The sequence below is a fragment of the Drosophila mojavensis genome, unplaced genomic scaffold (genome assembly GCF_018153725.1).
Source record: "Drosophila mojavensis isolate 15081-1352.22 unplaced genomic scaffold, ASM1815372v1 contig_36, whole genome shotgun sequence".
Taxonomy (NCBI): domain Eukaryota; kingdom Metazoa; phylum Arthropoda; class Insecta; order Diptera; family Drosophilidae; genus Drosophila; species Drosophila mojavensis.
In genome coordinates, this window is record NW_025318858.1 from 2,668,996 (window position 1) to 2,691,139 (window position 22,144).

A 22,144-nucleotide genomic window follows, 5' to 3' on the forward strand; every position below is an offset into this window, starting at 1 on the left:
TAAGCATTACTGTCTCTTCCTTTCGGTTTCTTACTTTTTTTCCTTGTTGTGTTACATCTAATTCTCTGGCTATTCCTCACGTTCTATCCCTCTCTTTTCTGTATCAATCATTATCTCTGTTTCATTCACCATTTATCCTAGCAGACAACACATTTTGTATTCCTAGTCATTTGTCCCCTTCACTCACTATTCATCTCACTTATCTTCCCATCTTATCCACTCGTGTTTATTTATTGTAAACATTCAATTAACATTTGCTCTTATCTTATGTATTTACAACATCGTTTACACCGAATCATATATCTATATAGACAGAATTTCCATTTAAAAATTCGACAATCCATTAATTTGAGTATCAACGTTGTTGCTTAATCGATGTTGATTTTTATTTTTCCTTTTTCTTTTGAAGCCTGCACCTGTTTTGGACACCCAGCAGCAATCGTTGCAATGAAGATGAAAATGATAATGATGATGATGATGAGAGATGGGAGACGGGACACGGGAGCAGGGAGCTGGCAGATGAGAGATGAGCTGAGCTGAGCTGGAAATTGAGGAAATGCGATGCGCTGCGATGCGATGTGCTGCGAGGCTCAAAATGAACAGCAAAATCAACAGGCGAAAAATAACAACAACAACAAAAGTAGAAGCAGATGGAAAGGCGAAGCACTTGCCATTTGGCTAACGGCATTATAAATGATGCCGCCGTGAAAAAGTGACAGTTAGCGCACAGTTACAGTTGCAGCTACATGGCCCATGCTCCATGCCACATGCCACATGCCACATGCCCCAAGCCTCGTTACTAACCAAGCTCTGCAGGCAGCGAGCGATTCTCCAAAAATCGAATTCCGGCAGTAGCAAAATGAAAAAACTTGGCCCAAAGTTTCCACAAAAACAAAAACCCAAAACAAACTCTCATACAGGAGTGTTTGGTATTCGAACTACACTGTCATTTATTGATTATGCGCATCTCAATTTGAGGCAACACCTCGAGCGGGAACGGGAGCGGTAACTGGAGTCGGCGTCCCCCGATCGAGATTGCATGATGATCGTGACAGGGGCAAAATAAAAGAAAAGTCGCCAATAACGAAACATGGCTAATCATATTTTTCGTTCATTTTAATAGGTAGTACGACTGCAAATAATGTCATTGCCGAAATTATTGAAAGAGCCAAAGGAAAGGAGACGAGCAAAAATAAAATAAAATATATATATTATGTATATAAATAACTGAAAGAAAATCATAGTCAACTGCTATTGCATTATGGCCGAAAAATGGAAATGAAGATGGAGCTGGGCGATGGTAGAGCTAAAGCCAAAGCTAACTGATCGTAACCCAACAAGACCGTGAAGCTCATAATGAACATTGCACAAGACAGAGAGAGAGAGAGAGTGAGAGAGGGAGGGAATGGGAGTAAGCGAGAGAGAGAGAGAGAGAGATTGAGTGTGTTTCTCTGTGAGACATGAAGAAATGTGAAATAAGACCAAGCCACAGTCCAGTTCCAGTTCCAGTTCCAGTTGACTCCAGATCGAAGACAAAGCTTCTGCTCCTCCTCCCTTACTCCTCTTACCCACATTTCGCAGCGTATGCATTGAAATTGAAAGTGAATCGTGCCACACGATCCGAACAACCAGATGATGATGCGATCCTCCAGACCGAACAAAATCATCAAAACAACAATAATGTAACAAACACAAACAAGCGAAAACAAACACAAAACTAAAACAAAGAAACCACTAAAACAATATTAAACCAAGAAGTAACGCGTAAAATTGCTGTAACCAGCGTGCAGAATTTTTAATACACTATCAATTGAGTGGTTTCTTTTTGGGGAGCTTGGAGAAAGAGATGCGCTTTGAATTGTATATAATTTGGCGATTGAATTTCCTAAGCTCTTGTATTTACCATAAAGTCAACGATTTAAACTCTATCTCTGTCTCTGTCTCGAGCCGGCAAATTTTTGTTATACTAAATATTTTTAGAAATTACACATATTTTTAATAAAGAATTTTAGTGGTTAACTATATCCATATATGATTCATATACTCTAACGCCTCGACATATGACACTATTTCAATATGACCTAGTAAACGTTCATATAGTGATATTAATATTTTGTAAAGTATTTGTCATACTCTATGCGCCCTTCTCAATATATTCCAAAGATATCCTTACTTTCTCAATGAACCCCATTTTTTATAAGGTACTACATATCCTGCTCAATATATACTACATTATGTCTCTCTCTCTCTCTATATATATATATATATACAAGCTACTCCGCATATCCTTCTTTATATATCCCATTCTATATACGCTAATTTATACATAATTCTGAATATATCCTTTTCCCTATACCCTTCTCAATATATTTCATTTGATAAGCGCTTCTTCACAAGTCTTACTTTATATATCTCTATTTGTAAGCCCAATTTTCTTGGTCAATATATCCTCTTGGTTAGATATTTTTCTCTATATACGCTCCTTTATATAAACGACACAATATAGATTCGAATTTACATATATCCTACTAATACTCAAAATCAAAACTATCAAAATTTGTTTTTCTATAAAAACTTATTTCATTCATACGATATATATCAGCTTTACACAAATTCTTTACGTAAGTCCAAAATAATCTTGATGAAAATTTGACTTCAAATTCAGTACACATATCAAATTCCCTGAACTTCTTTTCTTTTATTTCAGTGCAACGAAAATGCAGTTTAAAGTTCGATTTATGTTGTAAAAAGAAAATAAATTGAAATTGCTTTTAGGTAAAAATAAAATTGGAGTTCCGGGATCGAATCGGTTGCGCTTAAACTCGATTTGACTTGCTTAACAGCAGCTGGGAATTTTTATTTATTAAGTGAATTTCGTATATGTTTCTTACTTTATATTAATCTATTGTTTTATAAGTGTTATATATGAAATGATTTTTATATATTATAGTAACCGGTTGTGGTATTGTTTATAATTTAAAAAAAAAAAAAAACTAACTTGTATAATGTATACTGTTTCTTACTATATATTAATCTATTGTTTTATAAGTGTTATATATGAAATGATTTTTATATATTATATTCGCCGGTTGTGGTATTGTTTATGATTAAAAAAAAAAAAAAAAGTATTATACATTTGTGTTTTCAAATTTATTATTTTCATTTAAACATTTAACTTGTATAATGTATAATGTTTCTTACTATATATTAATCTATTGTTTTATAAGTGTTATATATGAAATGATTTTTATATATTATATTAACCGGTTGTGGTATTTTTTATAATTAAAAAAAAAAAAGTATTATACATTTGTGTTTTCAAATTTATTATTTTCATTTCAATATAATGTTTATAAATATATAAAAAATCATTAAAATATATAAACCAAAACATTAAATTAATTGTATATATGTAAGTAGTATAATGCATCTGCTCAGATAGATATCAAATTCCCTCTTATAATCTTACCAATCAACAAGAATTTGCGTACCTGCTGACCCAGTTACCCGTACCTATTCTCGAACCCATCAAATCACTTGAGCATATCCAAGCAGCTTAAACACATGCTGAGGATTGAAGAGCTAGTTTTAGCTACTTGAGCATGTGTTAAGTTTTAGGAGGGTATTAAATCAGTTAAAATTAAAAAGGAAAACCGCAAAAGACTAAGAAACGGTCATCGAAGTGCTGCTGCTGCTGCCAGCATCGCTGCTGTCGCCAACGTCAACGTCAGCGCCAGCGCCGCAGTCGCAGTCGCAGCTAGGAGCGGCTGCAGAGGCAGCTTTGGCTTTGGCCTAAGCTACGGTCTACCCCTAGGCCCAGATGACTTGCCAGCTGCTGCGCTGCTTTAAGCCGTGTTTTGTTGTTGTTGTTGTTTTTGTCTTTTTGCTTTTGTTTGTTTTTTGTTGTTTTGTTGTTTTGGCTGCGGCTGCTGTTGCTGCTGCTGCTGCTGTTGCTCTTGTGGTACTTGTTGTTGTTATTGCCGCCGTTTTATACATTTCAATTTCTTCATGGTTATGCGCTCTTTACCAACTGGTGCGACTGCTGCCGCAGCTGGCGTCGCTGCTCGCGTCGCCGTCGACTTCTGCTGAATTTTTACTTAATTTTTATTTCTCGCCAATGAGCGGCACTATAAAAGCAACTGCAACAATCGTTGTGGCATGCAGTCAGTGTAAGAGGTTCCGCGTCGCACAAGCTCCAGTGAATCAAACCAAGTTTCTCTCTCTCAAAAAATAAATTCATAATTGTTACGGATTTTAACCGAAACTTGAATCGTTCAGTTTTTACAAGCATTATGCAGTCCAGTTTTGTGGTATGTTCAAGTGGATGCCGCAATTTGTGTGTGTGTGTGATATACCCTATTGAAATTGAGTTTAGAAGGGTAAAAGATGGCCAAGCCCATAAAGTATAGAGACACTCGTTCAGGACGAAGAGCTAATACGATTCATCCATATTCGGTTCTCCGTCTATTTGTCTGATCTTGGTAACCACGAAAATTAGAGATTTCTTCGAATATATATTTTCGTATATCAAACGTAGGACGTTTTATTCGGTTTTCTTCAATATTTGCGCTCAGTTTTATAATAATAATAATATTTTTAATCCGCCTTTTCAAGCATAACTTGGATAGAAAGAGCTATCGCATTTGGTATATATCATTGCATATAACTAGCAAAATATTTTTGGATTTCTGGATAACTCCTCACCATGAAAGTTTAAAATTAGTCAAAGCTATCCTCAATCAAGGTCATACCAGTTGGGGTATATCTTAGTCGGCTAATGTCGACTAGAGTACATACATACCCGTTGCTTATGGTATTTTTCTGCTTTTTAGTTAGCGATTGTCTTGGCCGGCGTAGCGCTGGTTGCTGCTCGTCCAGAGCCACCGCGTGATACGTACAGCGCCCCACCATCAAGCAGCTATCAGCCGAGCGGACCCAGCGGCGGCTACGGTGCACCTGCACCACAATATGGACCACCACAGCAGCCGCCAGTTGTGCACAAGCATGTCTACGTCCATGTGCCACCACCAGAGCCAGAGTACCAGGCCCCCAGGTGAGTCAAAGGGCTTGAACCATATGTTTCTCAAGCTTAAATTAAACTAATAAATAGACAATAATTGGAATTCAAATAGATCAGTTTCTGATTTGTATCAGAGTAACAAAAAATATATAAACGAAACTAGGTATGATCCTTAGAAGGTTATTATGTTCGATTATTAATCTGTACATATCATTATTTAAAAGAACTAGTCCTATTCCATAAATACCATACTGGTTCGCAATTGATTATATCTATGAAATAGAACTTTCACTAAAAATAGCTGAGTAGAGCTCAAATTAAAGCAGAGGAACAAATGTTCCGGAAATGCCGTAGGTAATATCATCATCAGTTGTTACATTTTTCATTCTCTAAGCAGAGCACGTTAAATAGTTTTAAAAGTATTTAAATGTTATTTTCAATATTCAACATTTTTCCATTTTAATTAAATTCTCTGATATTTATTTGTATAAACATAAAATGCCGCAAAATTCATACCAAATTATCTATTCGTCAAGTTACTTAAGTTGAATTTTAATTAAAGTATTTGGCTATAAAAAGACTTTGGACTCTATATTTTGGAAAACGTTCAAATACGTTTCCCCTACTTTAAACCCTCTAAATATTTCCAGTTATTCAACATTCATTTATTTCAGTATCTTGATAATGTACTCCTAGAGATCTCTGGTTTAACTCCACTTTGAACCATGTTTAGGCATATCTTCAATCAAATTATGTTTACAACAGTTTCTTTCTTGGCCCAAATTGCGCAAACATAATTTGCCATCTGATTGCAGCGAGAGATATATATTCCCACATTAAGGGAGCTTACGAACCATCTGGTTTGTTTGCCTGATGTCCCATTACAACTAATTGCAAAATGAATTGTCGTGTGTAGCTCCAGATATGACTATCCATGTACAATATGAGGTATCTGGGTAATGCCCCACAATTATGAAAATTCTCCCACAATTCATGGACTCTATGAGTGCTTGAGTACTTTGTTTAATATCTGACGCGGCAGCTGCGAGACAACTGTTGCGAAAACCTATGAGCGTTAATCATCTAATCCAGCTCAGGGCTACATAACTGTTCAGTTTTTGTTTTCGTCTTTTTTTTTTTGCATTATCATTTTTGTGAAGGGAGTAACAAGACTTTTTTGCTTCTATGCTGAAAGCTTATTTAATCGAGGAACTCCTCAAATGGGCAACAATTTAAGCTAAGCTTATCTATCTACCTCTCACTCTCTCTATCTCGCTCTCTTTCACTTTTTGTCACTGTAGTCAGAAAGCAATGTTAATTGCCAACTGGAAAAAGATATGGTGCTGAGGACAACTAAAGCGTGACTAAGATGTTACCTAAGCTACATATATATTTTTAACTTTACGTAGCTAATTATTCCATACGGAAAGGGAACTGGAAAGATAGAGAGGGACAGAGTGAGAGGGGGAGAGAACGAGTGCAATTACCATAGCGTTAATATAGAAGACTGCATATAATAGTTTATATAAGAGTTGAATTTCTAGTGGGCTGCAAATTGTGACAGTTTTCTTCTTCTTTTTTTTTTTTTTTTTGGCAACTAATTATTGCATACGAAAAGGAGAGTGAGTGCAATTACCATAGAGTGTGTATAAGAGTGGGCGTATAAGTGTTTATATAAGTCTTCAGGTGAACTGATAATGAGACAGTTTCGAAGTAACTGAGCTAGCTTGTTATTACTGCATACACATAGGCAGTCAGAGAGAGGAAGAGACAGAGAGAGTGTCTGTGTTTAAAATTACTATGCAGTGCTTAAAGAGTGTGAATATCAGACTTTATATAAGAGTCTAATTGCTAGTGGGCGGCGCATTGTCACAGTTCCTAAGCTCGTTTATTACTATTGCATATGCAAAGGGAGTCTGAAGAAGAGAACATGCAATTATTATAATATGTGCATGTGATTTTATATAAGAGTAATATATATATGAACTAGTGGTGATAATTTCGTTTCATCTAAATGATCAACAAACTATGCGAGGACTTCTCTGAAACCTTTCCTTGACTTCATCCGCTTTTTCCCATAGGAAACCTGTGTATGTGCCACCACCACAGAAGCACTACAAGATTGTGTTCATCAAGGCGCCATCACCACCAGCACCAACTGCTCCAATCATTCCACAATTCCCACAGAACGAGGAGAAGACTTTGGTCTATGTGCTAGTCAAGAAGCCAGAAGAGCAGCCAGATATTGTTATTCCAACACCGGCGCCAACGCAGCCCAGCAAACCCGAAGTCTACTTCATTCGCTACAAGACCCAAAAGGAGGAGACCGGACCCTACCCGAATGCCATTGCACCACCTTCGGAATATGGTGCACCCGCTGGCCCACCAGCACCATCGGCGCCCAGCAGCTCCTATGGAGCACCTTCCCATTAAACGAACCAACTCTGCCATCTCTGGCAACCCACCCTCCCCCTCCCCACTTCGAGCTAAACTTTACTGATTTTTTACTAATTTTTTTATTCATAACGAAAAAAAGAACAAAAAAAAATCATTTTGACGTGTGACAAAATTTACGAATTATCATTTTATATATGTATAGAATATGCCCCGATCCCTATCATTATTATTGTTGTTTCTTATGTAATTTTTTACCTCTAAACATTCTCCGCATAGGCTGTTTGTTTCAAATTGTTTTTGCCTAATCTTAAGTACCTAGTTCTTTAAGCACATGCGTTATATATACGATTATCATTTATACATATATATATATTGACCATATATATATCAATATACTTGATATGCATTTCAACTAGGCAAATATTAACTACGAATATTTCAGTAAATTGTTGTTGTTGAACGCGAACGAAGAAGACAATGAAAAAGCTACAAAAAAAAAATAATAAAATGAATGATACTCAAAACATTATTATTGTATATGTATAAAAACAATGGATCAAGAAAAATAAAAGTTATCTGAACTTACTATCTGATACACAATGCAGTTTTTCACATAAATATTCTTTTATTCAAAAAATAATGATAAACACCGTACAAAATATTAGAGTCGCTCTAACCAGGATCTAAAAGCATTTTTCATAAATACTTTTAAGCTACAGTATTACAATAATTTGAATTTTAAACTGTGGCCTAATATTAGCGCATGAGAGCGTTGCCATACTATGCAAATAATAACAGAAATTTTGAAGCATAGCACTGCCAACAGCTAACAGCGAAAGCAAAAAATATAACTTTCCAAATAAGCGCCTCAAGCTATACCCAAAATCAAAGGATAATTATATTCGTATTCGCCTTAGTTAGGCATTAAATTTAAATGGAATTTATTTCATTCTCAGTTATTTTACTGCCACTCTAACGGTAAACATTTGCCTCACATAGTTGAGAGCTCACTTCAGCTTTGCAATTTTAATTGAGACATTGTCAGGACACTTTCAACTGCTTTCAAACTGTTCTCCCCCTTCTATGTGCATATGCACATGTATCCTGTTCAAAGTCCATCCAAATCCCCGCCATAGATGCTTTTAAATACACAGACACACACACACACACACACATACATACACTCACTCAACGGCTTCTACTCGGCCTGTCAAATGTAAGCGAACTTAAAACACATCGTTTGCATTTTGGGCTGCCTGCCTCGGCCCCTCCTCCTCCTCACCGCCCCCTCACCTAAGCCCTCGCCTGCTGCAAACACTTAAGTGACGCTTCAGCTCCTCAACTATCAGCGTGAGTGTCTGTGTGCGTGCTTTTTGCTCCTCTTTTGTTGTTTTTCCTTAAATGTGTTTGAGTGTGTGTGTAACTTTTTTTTACAATATAAACATCATTTGCGTTGTTCCTTTTGTTTGAAGCCTCGCTGATTTTGTTTACCTGTGACTGCCGCCTGCCTAGCAGGCTGCCTTGTTGGCTGGCTGGCTGGCTGCCTGCCTTCCTGCTAACGGCACTTGCTGAAGAGAGCACGCCAGCCACTCTCTTAGTACAAAAGCGAAAGTCGTACAACCCCCACACAAAGGTGTACAGCATTGCCAGCTGCAAGCAGTTAGACAACGCTCTCTTCTACTGTCGCGCAAGCGTCGCGTGAGGCGGCTAGCATAAAGAGCGGCCAGAGTAGAGCTGAGCACTTGCCAAGCATTTGGTAGCGCCGTCCTGTGTTAGTTGCGATTGTAATGCCAACGCAAACGGAACGCGGCGGGCGTTCGCGTCGCGAGTTGTGTGCGTGTGTATGTGTTCGTAAAATGAAAATGTGTTTTTTTCGTTAGAGCCGGAGCAGCTAAAGAATCGTAGCTAAAATAAATCATGTATATCAAAATCGAAGAAGCCAAAGCGTTGCAGCCAAAGATGAAATCAACAACCAGAAATTGCCAGTCATAAAAAAAGGGTTTGTGCACGCTCCATGTGTATGTGTGTATGAGCACTAGATGTGTGTGGCTGTCGCTGTGTGTGAGTGTGTGTGCGTGTGCTTGGTGTGTTGTGCTAATATTGTTGTCCATACAATGCCATGGCATTCTATATAGCCCCTCTCCTCTCCCTCTCGCACTACTCCACTGGTTTGTTGTTGTTGTTGTTGTTGCGTACAATTAGAAGGCATTGCCAATCGATTTGTGTGAAAAGCCAAAAGCTCAAAAGGTGGAACGCCTCAAAGAAGTTCGCTGTCGCAGGTGCGCGACATCTGAAAAATGAAGTTGAGCCAAACGTCGGCGTCAACGTCAACGTCAACGTTGACGTTCGAGTTGCCAGTCATTCACAATAGAAACGTGCCATCAAAACAAGAAAGAAAGCAGCAAAAAAGCAACAGAAAAAGGAAGAAAAGAAACAATATTAATGAAAAGATGTTGCAAAAAATGTCACGTTCCTTATTTGAATTCGCATCATCATGTTAATGAAGGTGCTCCCCTAGAACCCTAAAGGCAAGCGTCTGCAATGCTTAAAGTTGAGCTCTTCAATTTATAACAAAGAATGTATATACATTAAGATATCAATGGGGAAACTTGATCGAAAACTGAATTGCAAACTTTTCAACGAAATTGGGAATGGTTCAAGAAATTCTTATTTGAATAAATTTGATAAAACATAGTCCTGAAACTTTATTTATTTTCCCTTAGCCAACATTTAGCATGGAATGCCTAGAGTTCTACGTTTCTACGTTCTAAAATCTATAGTCGCATATCAAATATAAATAATATGTAGTGATAGCTTTATATATTATTAATTTCAAAAATAAGTTCAACTAAAATAAACTCAAAGCTAAAAAATTCTAATAAAAAACATTCATTTTAAAAAATTAAGAAATTTAAATACCATATTCATAGCAAAAAGGATAAAAATCTTCAAAATTAAACAATTCTAAACTAAAAAACAATCAAATAAAACAAAAATGTTAAAAAATTAATACAAATATATTTCAATAACAGTTAATAGCCCTTATTAAAGATATAATGTAGTAAAAAAAATGTATTATAAACAATAAAAGTGTTCCCAAAAATACTTCCTAATAGTAAAATAAACTGCCTACCAAAAAGTTACTTAAAAAGTGGTGAACATAAACCCTTATATACGGACCTTAAGTGAATTTTATAAACTAAGCCTCAAATGAATAAAAAATGCAAAAATAATAACATAACAAAAAATATTACTTATAATAAAAAAAGGCAACAATCTTAGGTCTAAGCACCCGAAAGCCTACAACAAAATAGAAGCTCTTCACTTTTTGGTAAAATTACGAGCGCCCAGAACATAAACTTAGGAGTCAAATATAAGACGAGCACTTGCTGCACGAATAACTGATATAATTGTAAATAAACATAAAATAAACAAAAGAGTCCTTACTGAAAACTGCTTTCTGCAAGAGAAATTTCAGTGAAATAAAAACCAAAGTACCGCAAATAGATAAAATATATATATATATACATCTATGCTTGGACGATGCTACAAGTGAATAAAAACACCCAAACCCTTAAAAAAAAACTCAGTGAATCATAAGAGTGGGCGAGAGACAGAGAGATTGAGTCGAGTCGAGTTGAGTTGTCTGTGAAGCATATGCCCAATAAACAGATGCCCCATAACCATAAAGCGAAAGTGTTATGGCCATTACCATAGGACGGCAGGACCTCGTCCTAAGTCACAGTTGTCCCTTCTTGGCAGAAATCACAATTTATGACATTACACATAAAATCTGCACACAATGTAGCGAAAGGAGAAATTCTTGGCAAAACTTTTACAGCACACTGTTGGATCCTTATTAACTAGTGGTTGCTACATGTACCTCTTCTTCTTCTTCTTGCATTCTTTCCTGCCCCATGTCTGGCAAATACAGAAGTGCTTCCAAAAAGTAAGACACAGACACACAATCACACGGACATTAAGAGTATGGAAACGGAGTTTTGTGGCCGTGGAGCAATGAGCGCCAGCCAAACGCCGCGTAATGGTGGCTTCTGTGGTGCACTCCAGCGTGCACCGCCAGCGATGCCGCCGGCTCTGCAACGCCGTCTCTCCAGTCGGGAATGCTATGGCGTTGGCAAAGTCAAAGTCATGTTACGCGTCGCCGACAAAGCGGACAGCGGCGCCGACAGCAGCAGCTGCCTTGAGTCTGGCTGCTTTATGGCGCTCGACAAGAAGAAGCGACAGGTGACACTAACGGATCCGAAGACCGTCTCGGCACCGCAGGCCCAGGAGCGAGCACCCATGGTTGCGGCACCTAAAATGTTTGCCTTCGATAATCTATTCACAGCAGAGGATAAACAGGTGAGTGGACGTTAGAGGATAGATGGAATAGATAGATAGATAGGTGGATAGAAAATAGATGGAATAGATACATAGATAGGTGGATAGATAGATAGATAGATAGACAAATAGATGGATAGAATAGTTATTGTTAAAGGGAGAAAGTAAAATCTATGAGAAACCTAAGAAAGTTCTAGGGCTTAGAGAGCTATAGAGTTCTAGTTCGAGATTTTTTTGAATTTCGAAATGAAGAAACGATTTTTAGTTTCTAGATAATAGACGAGGGACAAATGTACAAAAGTAGAAAATGATAAAACACTTAAAAATTAGAAAAAACATTTGGAATCGGTGCATAAAATATGCAAAAAGTAAAAGAAAAACAAAGTCCACAAAAATTTCAGCTATGATACGCAAATAACAGCGCGATTAGTATATTAGAGTAAAGATAAAGCAAAACTTGAATCTAGGAGAGTTCTAAAAGAAGAGAATATACGATGGATAAGCCAGAAAAGTAGGCATCGGATATAGATAGAGAAATTGTAAAGGAACGTAAAAAATGGATTAGGCAAAATAATATCAGAGATACATTTTGGAATTCTAAAGTAAAGGATTACAAATGCTACAGAAATTCCAAATTTTACAAATTGATGTGGACGAAGATGGTTGAATATAAAGATATAACTGATCAAAATCATTTATTATAAATAGAAAGGATCTAGCAAAATATCGTTTTTAACTTAATCCGCCAATATCCCTATAAGTACGCTTTTGGGAATCAATTATCAATTTGTAAACAAATGAGTACATTCTATCTTGTCGTTGTATATATTTTTACCTAACCCATATTATTTCTCTTAATCACGCACTACATGTGCTACATGTGATAACTTTTTAACATATATATATAATTTACATCAAGTATAATAAATGTTTTTCATTCGAAAGGCTTAGTTTACCTTTCTTTTTCATTCCCATGCCAAATAATCTACCATACCTTGGCTTCCGTTCGTTATTACAATTTCTTTGGTTAGGTCTTCTGAAGTTTTACCGGATATCACATAAAGCATACCCAACTGAATATTCTTTCATCATATTCACAATCCCCCCATTCCCTCTCTCTTTCTATACTTTGCAGTCGGATGTTTGTGCGGCGGCCTTAAGCGAGGTAATACCCGCCGTGCTGGAGGGTTCGGATGGTTGTCTGCTGGCCATGGGCTATCCGGGCACGGGGCAAACGCAAACGGTGCTCGGCGACCTGGGAGCTGGTGCTTTGGGCGCAGCGCCCTGTGCCATTGCCTGGCTGTATAAGGGAATTCAGGAGCGTCGACAGAAGAGCGGAGCCCGGTTCTCTGTGCGGGTCAGTGCGGTGGGCATCAATGCGACCAAGCCGGACGCTCTCTCCACGGATTTGCTCATCTCACATGCAGCTGGTAAGCAGAGCAAAGCGAAGAGAGAAAGTACAAAGGGCCGCCACCTGTTAGCAGAAGTTGGGCTATAAAGAGGAGGGCGTGCTTGTGGGCGTGGGCGCTCATAATGTTGCCCCTGGGCCAGCTGATGATAATGTTGTAGCGGGGACGCTGAGGGTTAGCGGGTTGCGGGGGTTAGGTCCCCAATTTGAATAAAGTTAACCTGTGAGGCTGTAACGAGCAACCCCACAGTCCCCACAGCCCCCACAGCCCCCACAGCCCCCACAGCTCGCTTCGACTCCAATGAATGCTAACTACAGTCGAGTGGCATTTATATGAACATAAAAGCTAATGCTCTTTTCATTCACTCCACACGAACACGAATCCCACACAGAATCTGACGACTCCCCGGGGATTTATTTGCGTGACGACTTCCTTGGCGGCCCGACGGAACTACGTGCACCCACCGCGGAGCGTGCAGCGCTATTTCTTGACTCCGCATTGGCCGGACGTTTAAAAAGTTCCGGAACAGGCAATTCCAGCAGTTCAACAGCGACGTTGGAGTCCGCACTCATCTTTACGCTGCACGTCTACCAGTACAGCCTGTCCCGCAAGGGCGGTGGTAAGTCCTATTACTACTCAGCCACTTCAGCCACCAACCCACCCAGCTTACCCCACTCCATATGATGTGCCTTCCCCTAGTTGTAGACATTGTTGTTGCCACACTCAAGTGGCCCGCTAAATGTTTCACTAGACAGCCAGACCATTAAAGTGTCGCATTTCTCACCCACCCCAACCACTACATCTCTCTCTCTCTCTCTCTCTCTCTCGTACTCTCTCTTTTGTTACAGTTGCTGGTGGCCGGAGCCGTTTACATATCATCGACTTGGGCGGCTGTGCCAATCGCAGCGGTGGTCTTCCACTTTCGGGCATTGGCAATATTTTGTTGGCCATATTGAGCGGTCAGAGGCATCCGCCCCACAAGGACCACCCGTTGACGCCGCTGCTAAAGGACTGCCTGGCCCCCATTACCTGCCATGTGGCAATTGTCGCACATGTCCTGCAGTCAGCGCATTCGTATCAGGATGCTTTGGCCACCATACAGATTGCCTCGCGTATTCATCGCTTGCGTCGTCGCAAACACCGTGTGCCCATGCCCCTGGCTGTGGGTCTGGCCCAGGGCCTGAACTCGGGCGGTGCGGGCTCCTCGGCTGGGTCTGGCGCCGATCCCTCCAGCTCGGAGATCTCAGCGGACACTGTCATCTATATGGGACCCCATGATGATGCCACCGACGGCGAGCATCCGCCTGTCTATCTGCCCTCGCTCAATGGCTCCACGGATAATCGCGCCCTGCTCGGCAAGGCCTTGAAGGGCAGCGGTGCAGAGAAGCCAACGGCGCCACAGCTCAAATCAAACTGCGCCAGTCCACTGATGAAGAAGGCCGCCGTGGAGAAGGGTAAGTGTTAATGTTGTCAGCCAAACTGCTGTCAACCCCTCGTTCATTAGTTCCAGATCCAGGCATTGACAGGCTTTGCTTATGAGATTTTAATTGAAATTCCTCGAGTCATTAGATTTATGCCCCAGAGATAGTCAACAATATTACTCCGACAGATTTAGCTCGGATCTAATGTCACTTATCAGCACTGACACAGCTCCAGTACTGGCTAAAAGAGCGACAGCTGGCAGTTAGTCTTTGATGGGCTGACACTATGTGGGGGTTGTTAGCTGGATGAACACCTTGAGCTTACAAATACATGTTGACACTTGAGAGATTTACATTAGGAGTAAATGTGGCATGATATGCAATCAAAATAGCGGCAAATATTTCGAATTAATTGAAGCTTAAACGGGGTCTCGTGGAGGTGAAACCTTTGAGACCGACTCTCCTCAAAGAATTTATTGAATTATCTCATTCGTCTAGAGATGGTCTTAGAGAGGTTTTTATACTGCTCTATGATCTTAAGTAAAGATGGGAAAGTGGTCTTAGGAACTTCTTGTCTAATGATTAACTTATAAGGAAGCGTGGATTTTTGTTCACAGCTAATGTGGTCCCTTATCCCTAGCTAGTGTGCATTCTTCTCTACCTCTAAAAATGGCTTATAACTCGTATGAACATATTTCGTATTATACAATGTAAGTAGGGTCTTAGAATAGATTCCGGAACTAGTATAACTGTTAGACCTAAGTTCATGTAAGATATTGAGCTAATAGAGTTAATCCTACGTTAAACATCAAGTCCCAGCTCGCCTCTTAGCAAATATGTTTTTTATTCAACCACTTCCTTTCCTTCTCGCCCTCCTTCTCCTTACTTCACAGCCAAGAAGCTGCAGTCCTCTGTGAGTTCCACAGGCAGCTTGAAGCGCCACAATGCCGCCACTGTTGCCTCTAGCTGTGCTGCCTCCGCGATGCTGCCACAGCACAGCGCGCTGGCTCAGGAGCTGCTGCCCTCAGCACCCGGCTCACCCATTCCTAGACACATGTGCTCCAAGGCCTCGAATATGCCAACGCCCAAGGGCTCGCCGCTGCGTCGTCCGCATGGCTCGACGCCAGGCGCAGCGCTGGAGCAGCTGGAGGCGGGCATGCGACAGATCACCGAGGAGCAGTGGATCGACGGACCACGCGTCTCGCGGGCCAAGGTGGCCGAGGCACGGCATCTGATGCGCGAGGTGAACCACGTGAAGCAGTGCGAAACGTGGGTCGATGGACCCAAGTCCCAATCGAGCCGCTCCCTGACAGCGGGCAATCTGCCAACGGCTGCCCCGACGCAGGGCTACGGCTTTATGGATGCGCATAAAAAGACAATGATCAGACAGTGGGTGGAGAATCAGACCTCGCAAGTCTTCCAGGGTGCGGCCAGCGTCTCGGCGAGCAGTTCACCCACAGCGCTGCATCTGAAACTCTCCCAGCTCAAGCAGAAGTCACTTGACCTGCCGGAGCGACCTCTGTTCCAGCCAGAAGCCCTGCCGGAGCTGCCTCAGTGCCTGGATAGTCTTCCGCTGCTGGGCAGCTGTCCAGATGCCCAGCCCGATGGCGATGATCAGGACAGCGGTCCGTCGGAGGTGCCGCCTGCGCTGCCGCTCCTAGACGATCCTCTGGGCTCCCGGGACATCTCCCACGACAGTCTGCATCGCATGCTCTCCAGGCACGAATCGGAGCTGGCTGTCAGTCGTGCCTCCTCGCAGCATCCGTCGCAGCGCAGCATCGACTGTGGGCTACAGGTGACGGAGGAGGAAATCGCTCGCACCATGGCGCGCAGTGAAAGGGAGAGGGAACGCGATAGGGAGAGGGAGAGGGACAGGGATAGGGAGCGAGAGCGTGAGCAGACGCATCCCTTGGCCGCGCTTAGTCACTCCGACAATTTATCCTTCGTGTCCAGCTTCAACATGGCCTGCGAGTCCTTCAGTGAGTGCGGAGAACGCGCCAGGTGAGCAAACTTATTGATAAGAAGTTATTCCCTTATTTCGATTATCCTGTGAATCGGTTTGCAATCGATATATTAATGTTGTACTTCAACCGATCCTTCCCTGCTCGGATTCCTCCCTTGCAGACATCAATTCGATCAGCTGGCCCGCCTGCATGAGATCTTCACCTCGCAGCTGGCCATGGCCGAGGTGACGCCCTCGTCGGCGCTCTACCGCACGGAGGTGGGCAGCGTGTTCAGTGAGCCCGCGTTCCGCTTCAATGTTGGCCAGAGCAGCGTTTGCAGCGAGCCCGCCTACCGTCTGACGCCAAGTCCACCCAAGCAGCCGTCGCACAGCCCGAGCCAGGGCTCGCTGCCCAGCTTGAACGGCATCATGGAGATAGCGGGCATGGACGACTATGCGCTGCTGCGCCAGCCGGACGGCGCCTCCGATCCCAGCCTGCCGAAGAGCGAGAAGCGCTTCGCGCCGCAGCACGACGACATCAGCGAGCTGGAGGAGAAGGAACGACGCAGCTCGCTGGAGGATGCGCAGCACAAGCTGAATGAGATTACGAATATACTGCCGCTGGCGGCGCAGTCCCGGCTGCCGCTGCTGCCACTCAATACCAGCTCGGAGGCATACGACAGTGGCCACGATTCCTCCACGCCGCGCACCTCCAAGCACTCGGGCATCTCGCGGAGGGCGGAGAGCGGCTATCACAGCGTGGCGACCGTGCGGGACTCGGACGAGAGTAGCTTTGCGTCGGGCATGTCGAAGAGTCAGCGGCATCGCATCACCATTCCGGGTGGCCATTATCAGCGACACGGCAAGAAACGCCAGCGGCAGGAGGGCAACAAGGGTCTGTGCAATTGGTTGCTCCATCCGTTCTCCTGCACCTATCCAGAGACTGAGGGCGAGATCAGCGACTTCTAACTCCGAACGGAGACCCCCCACCAAAACGAAATTCAACCAGTGAAAACATATGAGAGATACAAGGCCAAAGAATTTGTAAGCACACACACACATACACATCAACCAGACATATATTGAAGCAAAGGAAAACCAGCGACTGATTAACTTTTACTTGGCGCCGGCTGCCACAAACCAATTTTAAACGAAAAGGAAGAAGACGAAGCACACGACGAAGAGGAGGAAGCGAAACCTAATCTAATCTAACCCAACTACCTAATTATACCTATGCTATAAAGAAAGGCGCCATTAACACTCACACACACACATACAAACACTCACTAATACACGCATAAGTTCAAACGGGGCTTTAAATATTTTAAGTTGCCAGCTAGCATAATGAGAATATTACGCATTAGGTAGGGGTAGTCACGATAATGGAAGAAAATGAAAAAAGTGAAGGTTGAAAAATACTTTAATCAAAGTCCATGACGTGAGTTGACTAAATGTCAAAAAAGAAAAAAGAAAGCACACATTTTTGATAGAGTGACATGAGTACATCTGCTATTTTATTTCAGGAACTGATTTCAGTGTTTTAACCAGGTAAAAAACAAAGTAATAATATTTTTAAATTGGTTATTTTATTTATTTTGCTAGTGGATATATGAATATATGAATATATTATATATATTTTATATATATATAATTATTTATTATATATTTTACGTATTTGCTTAGCTTTTATTTATCATTATTTAGTTTTATTTTCCTTATTTATGTACATGATTTTCAGTTAATTTTCTTTAAATAAAAAAAAGCGCATATTATAATAATATACAAACAAATACAAATATTATTTAAGTTTAAGCGCGTTTGCTAAGTTAAATGATATTTTTAAAATTCTATGATTAAAAACAAAAATTAATTAAAAAAAAAAAATCGCAAGACTTACCCCCAATAATCTGTAGCAAATAATTTAAATACAATGAAAAATTGGTTTTATGTTTTTTTATTCAAATTGTTCAGAACTGCTTTTATTATTTTTGTTATTATTTATTCGATTTATTTGTTTTATTTTATTTTTTTAAGCAACATGAGTTTCCTTTATTGTTTGCTTGTTTATCCACAATACATCGAATTAATATCTCTAATATGTTACCAATAGTAATATCAGCCTCATTGGTCGGAAAATTCATTTTTGCCAGAAATTTCACTTACAATTCTAATACAGTTTTTCACATGTCTTGACTACCCCTGCCGCTGCTATATAAATAATATAAACATATGTACTTAATCAGGCCACAATCACTACAACTTTACAAGTAAAAAACAAGCAGAGATACATTTATATACATATATCATATATATATATATATATATATTATACATACATTATATCATAGCTATTTATTGTTTATTTATTTATGATTTTGGTTTGTCGATGAAGAAGAAGAAGATTGATAAATTGTATGCTAAATGTTAAATGTTTGCTTATTCAAACAATTTATTGCCAATTATAAGTTACAAAAAAAAAAAATGAAAAACGAAATGAAAAAACAAAAATGTTTAAATTAATTGTTAGTTAGCTAAAGTTATACATCTACTAAAAACAAATTGTGTAAGACAAGGACAACAACAACCACGAAGAAGAAGACGAAGAGGAAGAACAACCAAGTAGACAAATGTTAAACATACAATTTTGTTGCCATTTTTGCCTAAATCAACTATGTTACAAAAACAAAAACAAACAAGAAAAAATAAAAATAAAAAAATTATATATATACATATATATATATATCGTATATATATATATTTATCAGAGATATTATATATGAGATGCAAATTTTATGAAGCTATTTAAATATAAAATAAATATGAATAAACGCAAACAAATATATATATACATATTATATATATATAAATCGCATAAGGCATGCATTAAGAAACGCACGCCTCAAAGCATGCAACACACAATTTTTCACATGAATAGCTAAATTTTTCGCATCGCACATAATTTATTTCCATTAAAAACAAAATATGAAAAAAAAGCGAATCACATTCCTTCATTGCCTTTTTAGTCGCATTCATCCATAAAAAAAAAATTTAAAAAAAATACAAAAAAAAACATAAATGAAAATCATAAACTTATTGAATTAATTAACAAAAGCGAGAATCAACTAATTATATTGCATTATTATATATTTCGTATTATTCCAATTATCCAAGCGTAGTAATCACCAAAAACAAAAACCAAAGGCTATACTTTAATCAACCCACACACATACCACAACCCCCTCACACCCCCTCCACCCTTGTTAATGAAACAAGATGAATATTACATATATACTATATATACAATATCATATATGATGATTCGTCGACTTCGACGCTGAATACAGACTAATTATTTTTTATAATATAAAGCAAATCGACATCTGGTTTTATTGCATTTTTATCGGGGCGGGGTGCGGGTAACTCGAATCGAGTCACAGTTGGCCGAAAAAAAATGTTGACATTTTATAGATAGATATATATATATATCAAAGCTCCACTGACACCCCCTTTAAGTAAATAGAGGTTGGGGCCTGAGCAATAAAACAAGCTAGAAAAGTAACGATTCCTTATTCGTGTTTTTGCGTAGAGTCGAACTGCCAAATACTCTTGAGGTAAGTTTTAAACGAATTACGAATTTTATGACTTGCAAACTAGTTGTGAAGAGGAACGGCATTCTATGGGGTGGAAATATCCTAAAAATGAGATTTAGAGAGTGCGCTATAAATATATATACATACATATAACAAATATCGTTTATAGTCGATTACAGGATTATTATTTTTTTTTAGATATTTTTCCCAATTCATATGAGCGCTAGTACTCTTCGACCTCAACAAATTAATATTATAGATGAAACGATAAAAGGGTACGAAATGGTTTGATACGGGTTTCTTTTTAAAGTAAGTATCTATAGATATCTATATTATTTTTACGACATTTCTTAAACGAAGCGCTAAAATGATTTATATAATATATTTAAACATTGAGTTAAGCTGACTCAAGTTTAGATAAGATATATGCGATTTATTTAATCTTCGCCAGCTTGCTCTTTACTGCTCTAAATGTCTCCAGATATGAACATTGAACTGCATTGTGGATTCTTTACTGAAACTGAAATACTTAATATATATATTAGAATTTTCCACAGCCCAAACGCTTCACATAGTTTTCCAAGCCATTTCGCTGGTTAGAGTATTTGGCGCAATAAAATTGTGTTGGCACCTTCTGGCAAATGCCACGCAACAATGCGACTACACTAAGTAGAGCTTCCACTTCACACACACACTTGCACACACACACACCCATGCACGCTGTCAACCCGCTACCCCCAGCCAACTCCCTTGACTTGCACCCCGCAGCGATTTTTCTTCGACTTCGCCTTTGCCTTCGCCTTTTGTCTGCCGCCTTTTTCGTGTCGCGCTGGCAAACGTCGCAATTTCTTTTGTACAACCCTCTTATCACGGCAAAACTTTAAAAACGAAAGAAGAAAAAAATTTATTCGCAATTCGCAGTCACAAATGCAAATGCTGCCACGCCCACACCCACACATCAACAGAGAGAGAGAAAGAGTGTGTGTGGGTGTGTGGGCAGGAGCAGAAGCAAGAGGCTGCCCGCCCCGACCGCGCGCTCCCTCGAAGTCTGCTCGCCATATGTTGCCAATTGAGGCGAAAATCGAAAAACGCGTCTATGCTGGATTGTTTATGACCCTAGAGGCAGCACGAGTCCAGGGATGCCGGGGCGGGGGCGGGGGCGGGGGCGGTGACGAGTGCCAGGGGCGTGGCAAGTGGCAGGTCCTTTGGCAGAACTTTCTTTTGCAGCAACAACAACAACAACCACTACTGGACCTGTCGCCTTTTAATTATGGCTCGCAAATTATTTTCGAATTTTTCATCAGGCTGCGGAAATAAATGTTGACTGCAATTTCCCTTCAAACAGGATGCCAAAAGGATTCGAACCATATTTTTCCCCTTTTTACCTGTTTTCCCATATTTATGTGTATTTGTATATATATATATATATATATATATATATATATATATATATATATATATAAATGTATGTGTGTATGTATTTAGCTGTTGGACGTTGCTTTGACGTGACCTAAAAAAATTATATTCACACTCACTTCACATCGTCAAGTTGAATAAAGCGACGCGGGCGGGATTTCTCCTGGAGTGAGAGAGAGGGAGAGAGAGAGAGGACTCAAATATGCATATATACTATACACATACATATATATGTACGTATGTATTTCTATATATACTCATTAAAATATATGTTCCACTTGCAATTAGAGTTTGTCATTTGGCAGCGTGCGAGTTAATCCAGACATTCGGATATTGTTAACAAGCCCGCATCCAGAATATAACACAGATGTCATACAGTTACATATATATATATTCATATATGAACATACATATGTATATGCATATACATATATAGAGTTTTTTCAAGTCTCACTGTGTCTGCCCCATTAGCTCTTTGCATATTAGAAATTTTCCAATTAGATTTTCATAAACTTAATACAAACAGAGAGTTAGCTATGAATAGGTAGAAAATCTAAGAGTAATAACGAGTAGAAGACAAGAGGAGAGAGGAGCAGACTAGAGAAGAT

The 22,144-nt window shown here is 39.8% G+C and overlaps 2 protein-coding genes across 2 annotated transcripts; both read left to right on the forward strand.

Annotated features, from left to right (window-relative positions):
• The first annotated feature begins 4,151 nt into the window (after positions 1–4,151).
• Positions 4,152–7,962, forward strand: LOC116803887 (proline-rich extensin-like protein EPR1). The gene is made up of 3 exons (XM_032729008.2): positions 4,152–4,310; positions 4,833–5,053; positions 7,102–7,962. The coding sequence occupies exons 1-3, from the start codon at positions 4,293–4,295 to the stop codon at positions 7,451–7,453; spliced, it is 591 nt and encodes a 196-aa protein (XP_032584899.1). The 5' UTR covers positions 4,152–4,292; the 3' UTR covers positions 7,454–7,962.
• A 1,221-nt stretch (positions 7,963–9,183) lies between these two features.
• LOC6575803 (kinesin-like protein GA13060) lies at positions 9,184–17,817 on the forward strand. Its single transcript, XM_032729007.2, has 7 exons — positions 9,184–9,416; positions 11,352–11,779; positions 12,894–13,188; positions 13,559–13,786; positions 14,016–14,621; positions 15,482–16,589; positions 16,713–17,817. Exons 2-7 carry the CDS (start codon positions 11,405–11,407, stop codon positions 17,497–17,499), a joined length of 3,399 nt encoding a protein of 1,132 aa, XP_032584898.1. The 5' UTR covers positions 9,184–9,416; positions 11,352–11,404; the 3' UTR covers positions 17,500–17,817.
• The last annotated feature ends 4,327 nt before the right edge of the window (positions 17,818–22,144 follow it).

What these genes read in the sequence shown, in the direction of transcription:
- LOC116803887 (XM_032729008.2), top strand. An exon ending in CCAGAGTACCAGGCCCCCAG is followed by an intron (nt 5,054 to 7,101) that starts GTGAGTCAAAGG and finishes TTTTTCCCATAG; the next exon opens with GAAACCTGTGTATGTGCCAC.
- LOC6575803 (XM_032729007.2), top strand. Translation starts at nt 11,405, where the DNA reads ATGGAAACGGAGTTTTGTGGCCGTGGAGCAATGAGCGCCAGCCAAACG. An exon ending in TCACAGCAGAGGATAAACAG is followed by an intron (nt 11,780 to 12,893) that starts GTGAGTGGACGT and finishes TATACTTTGCAG; the next exon opens with TCGGATGTTTGTGCGGCGGC. An exon ending in GAGTGCGGAGAACGCGCCAG is followed by an intron (nt 16,590 to 16,712) that starts GTGAGCAAACTT and finishes CCTCCCTTGCAG; the next exon opens with ACATCAATTCGATCAGCTGG.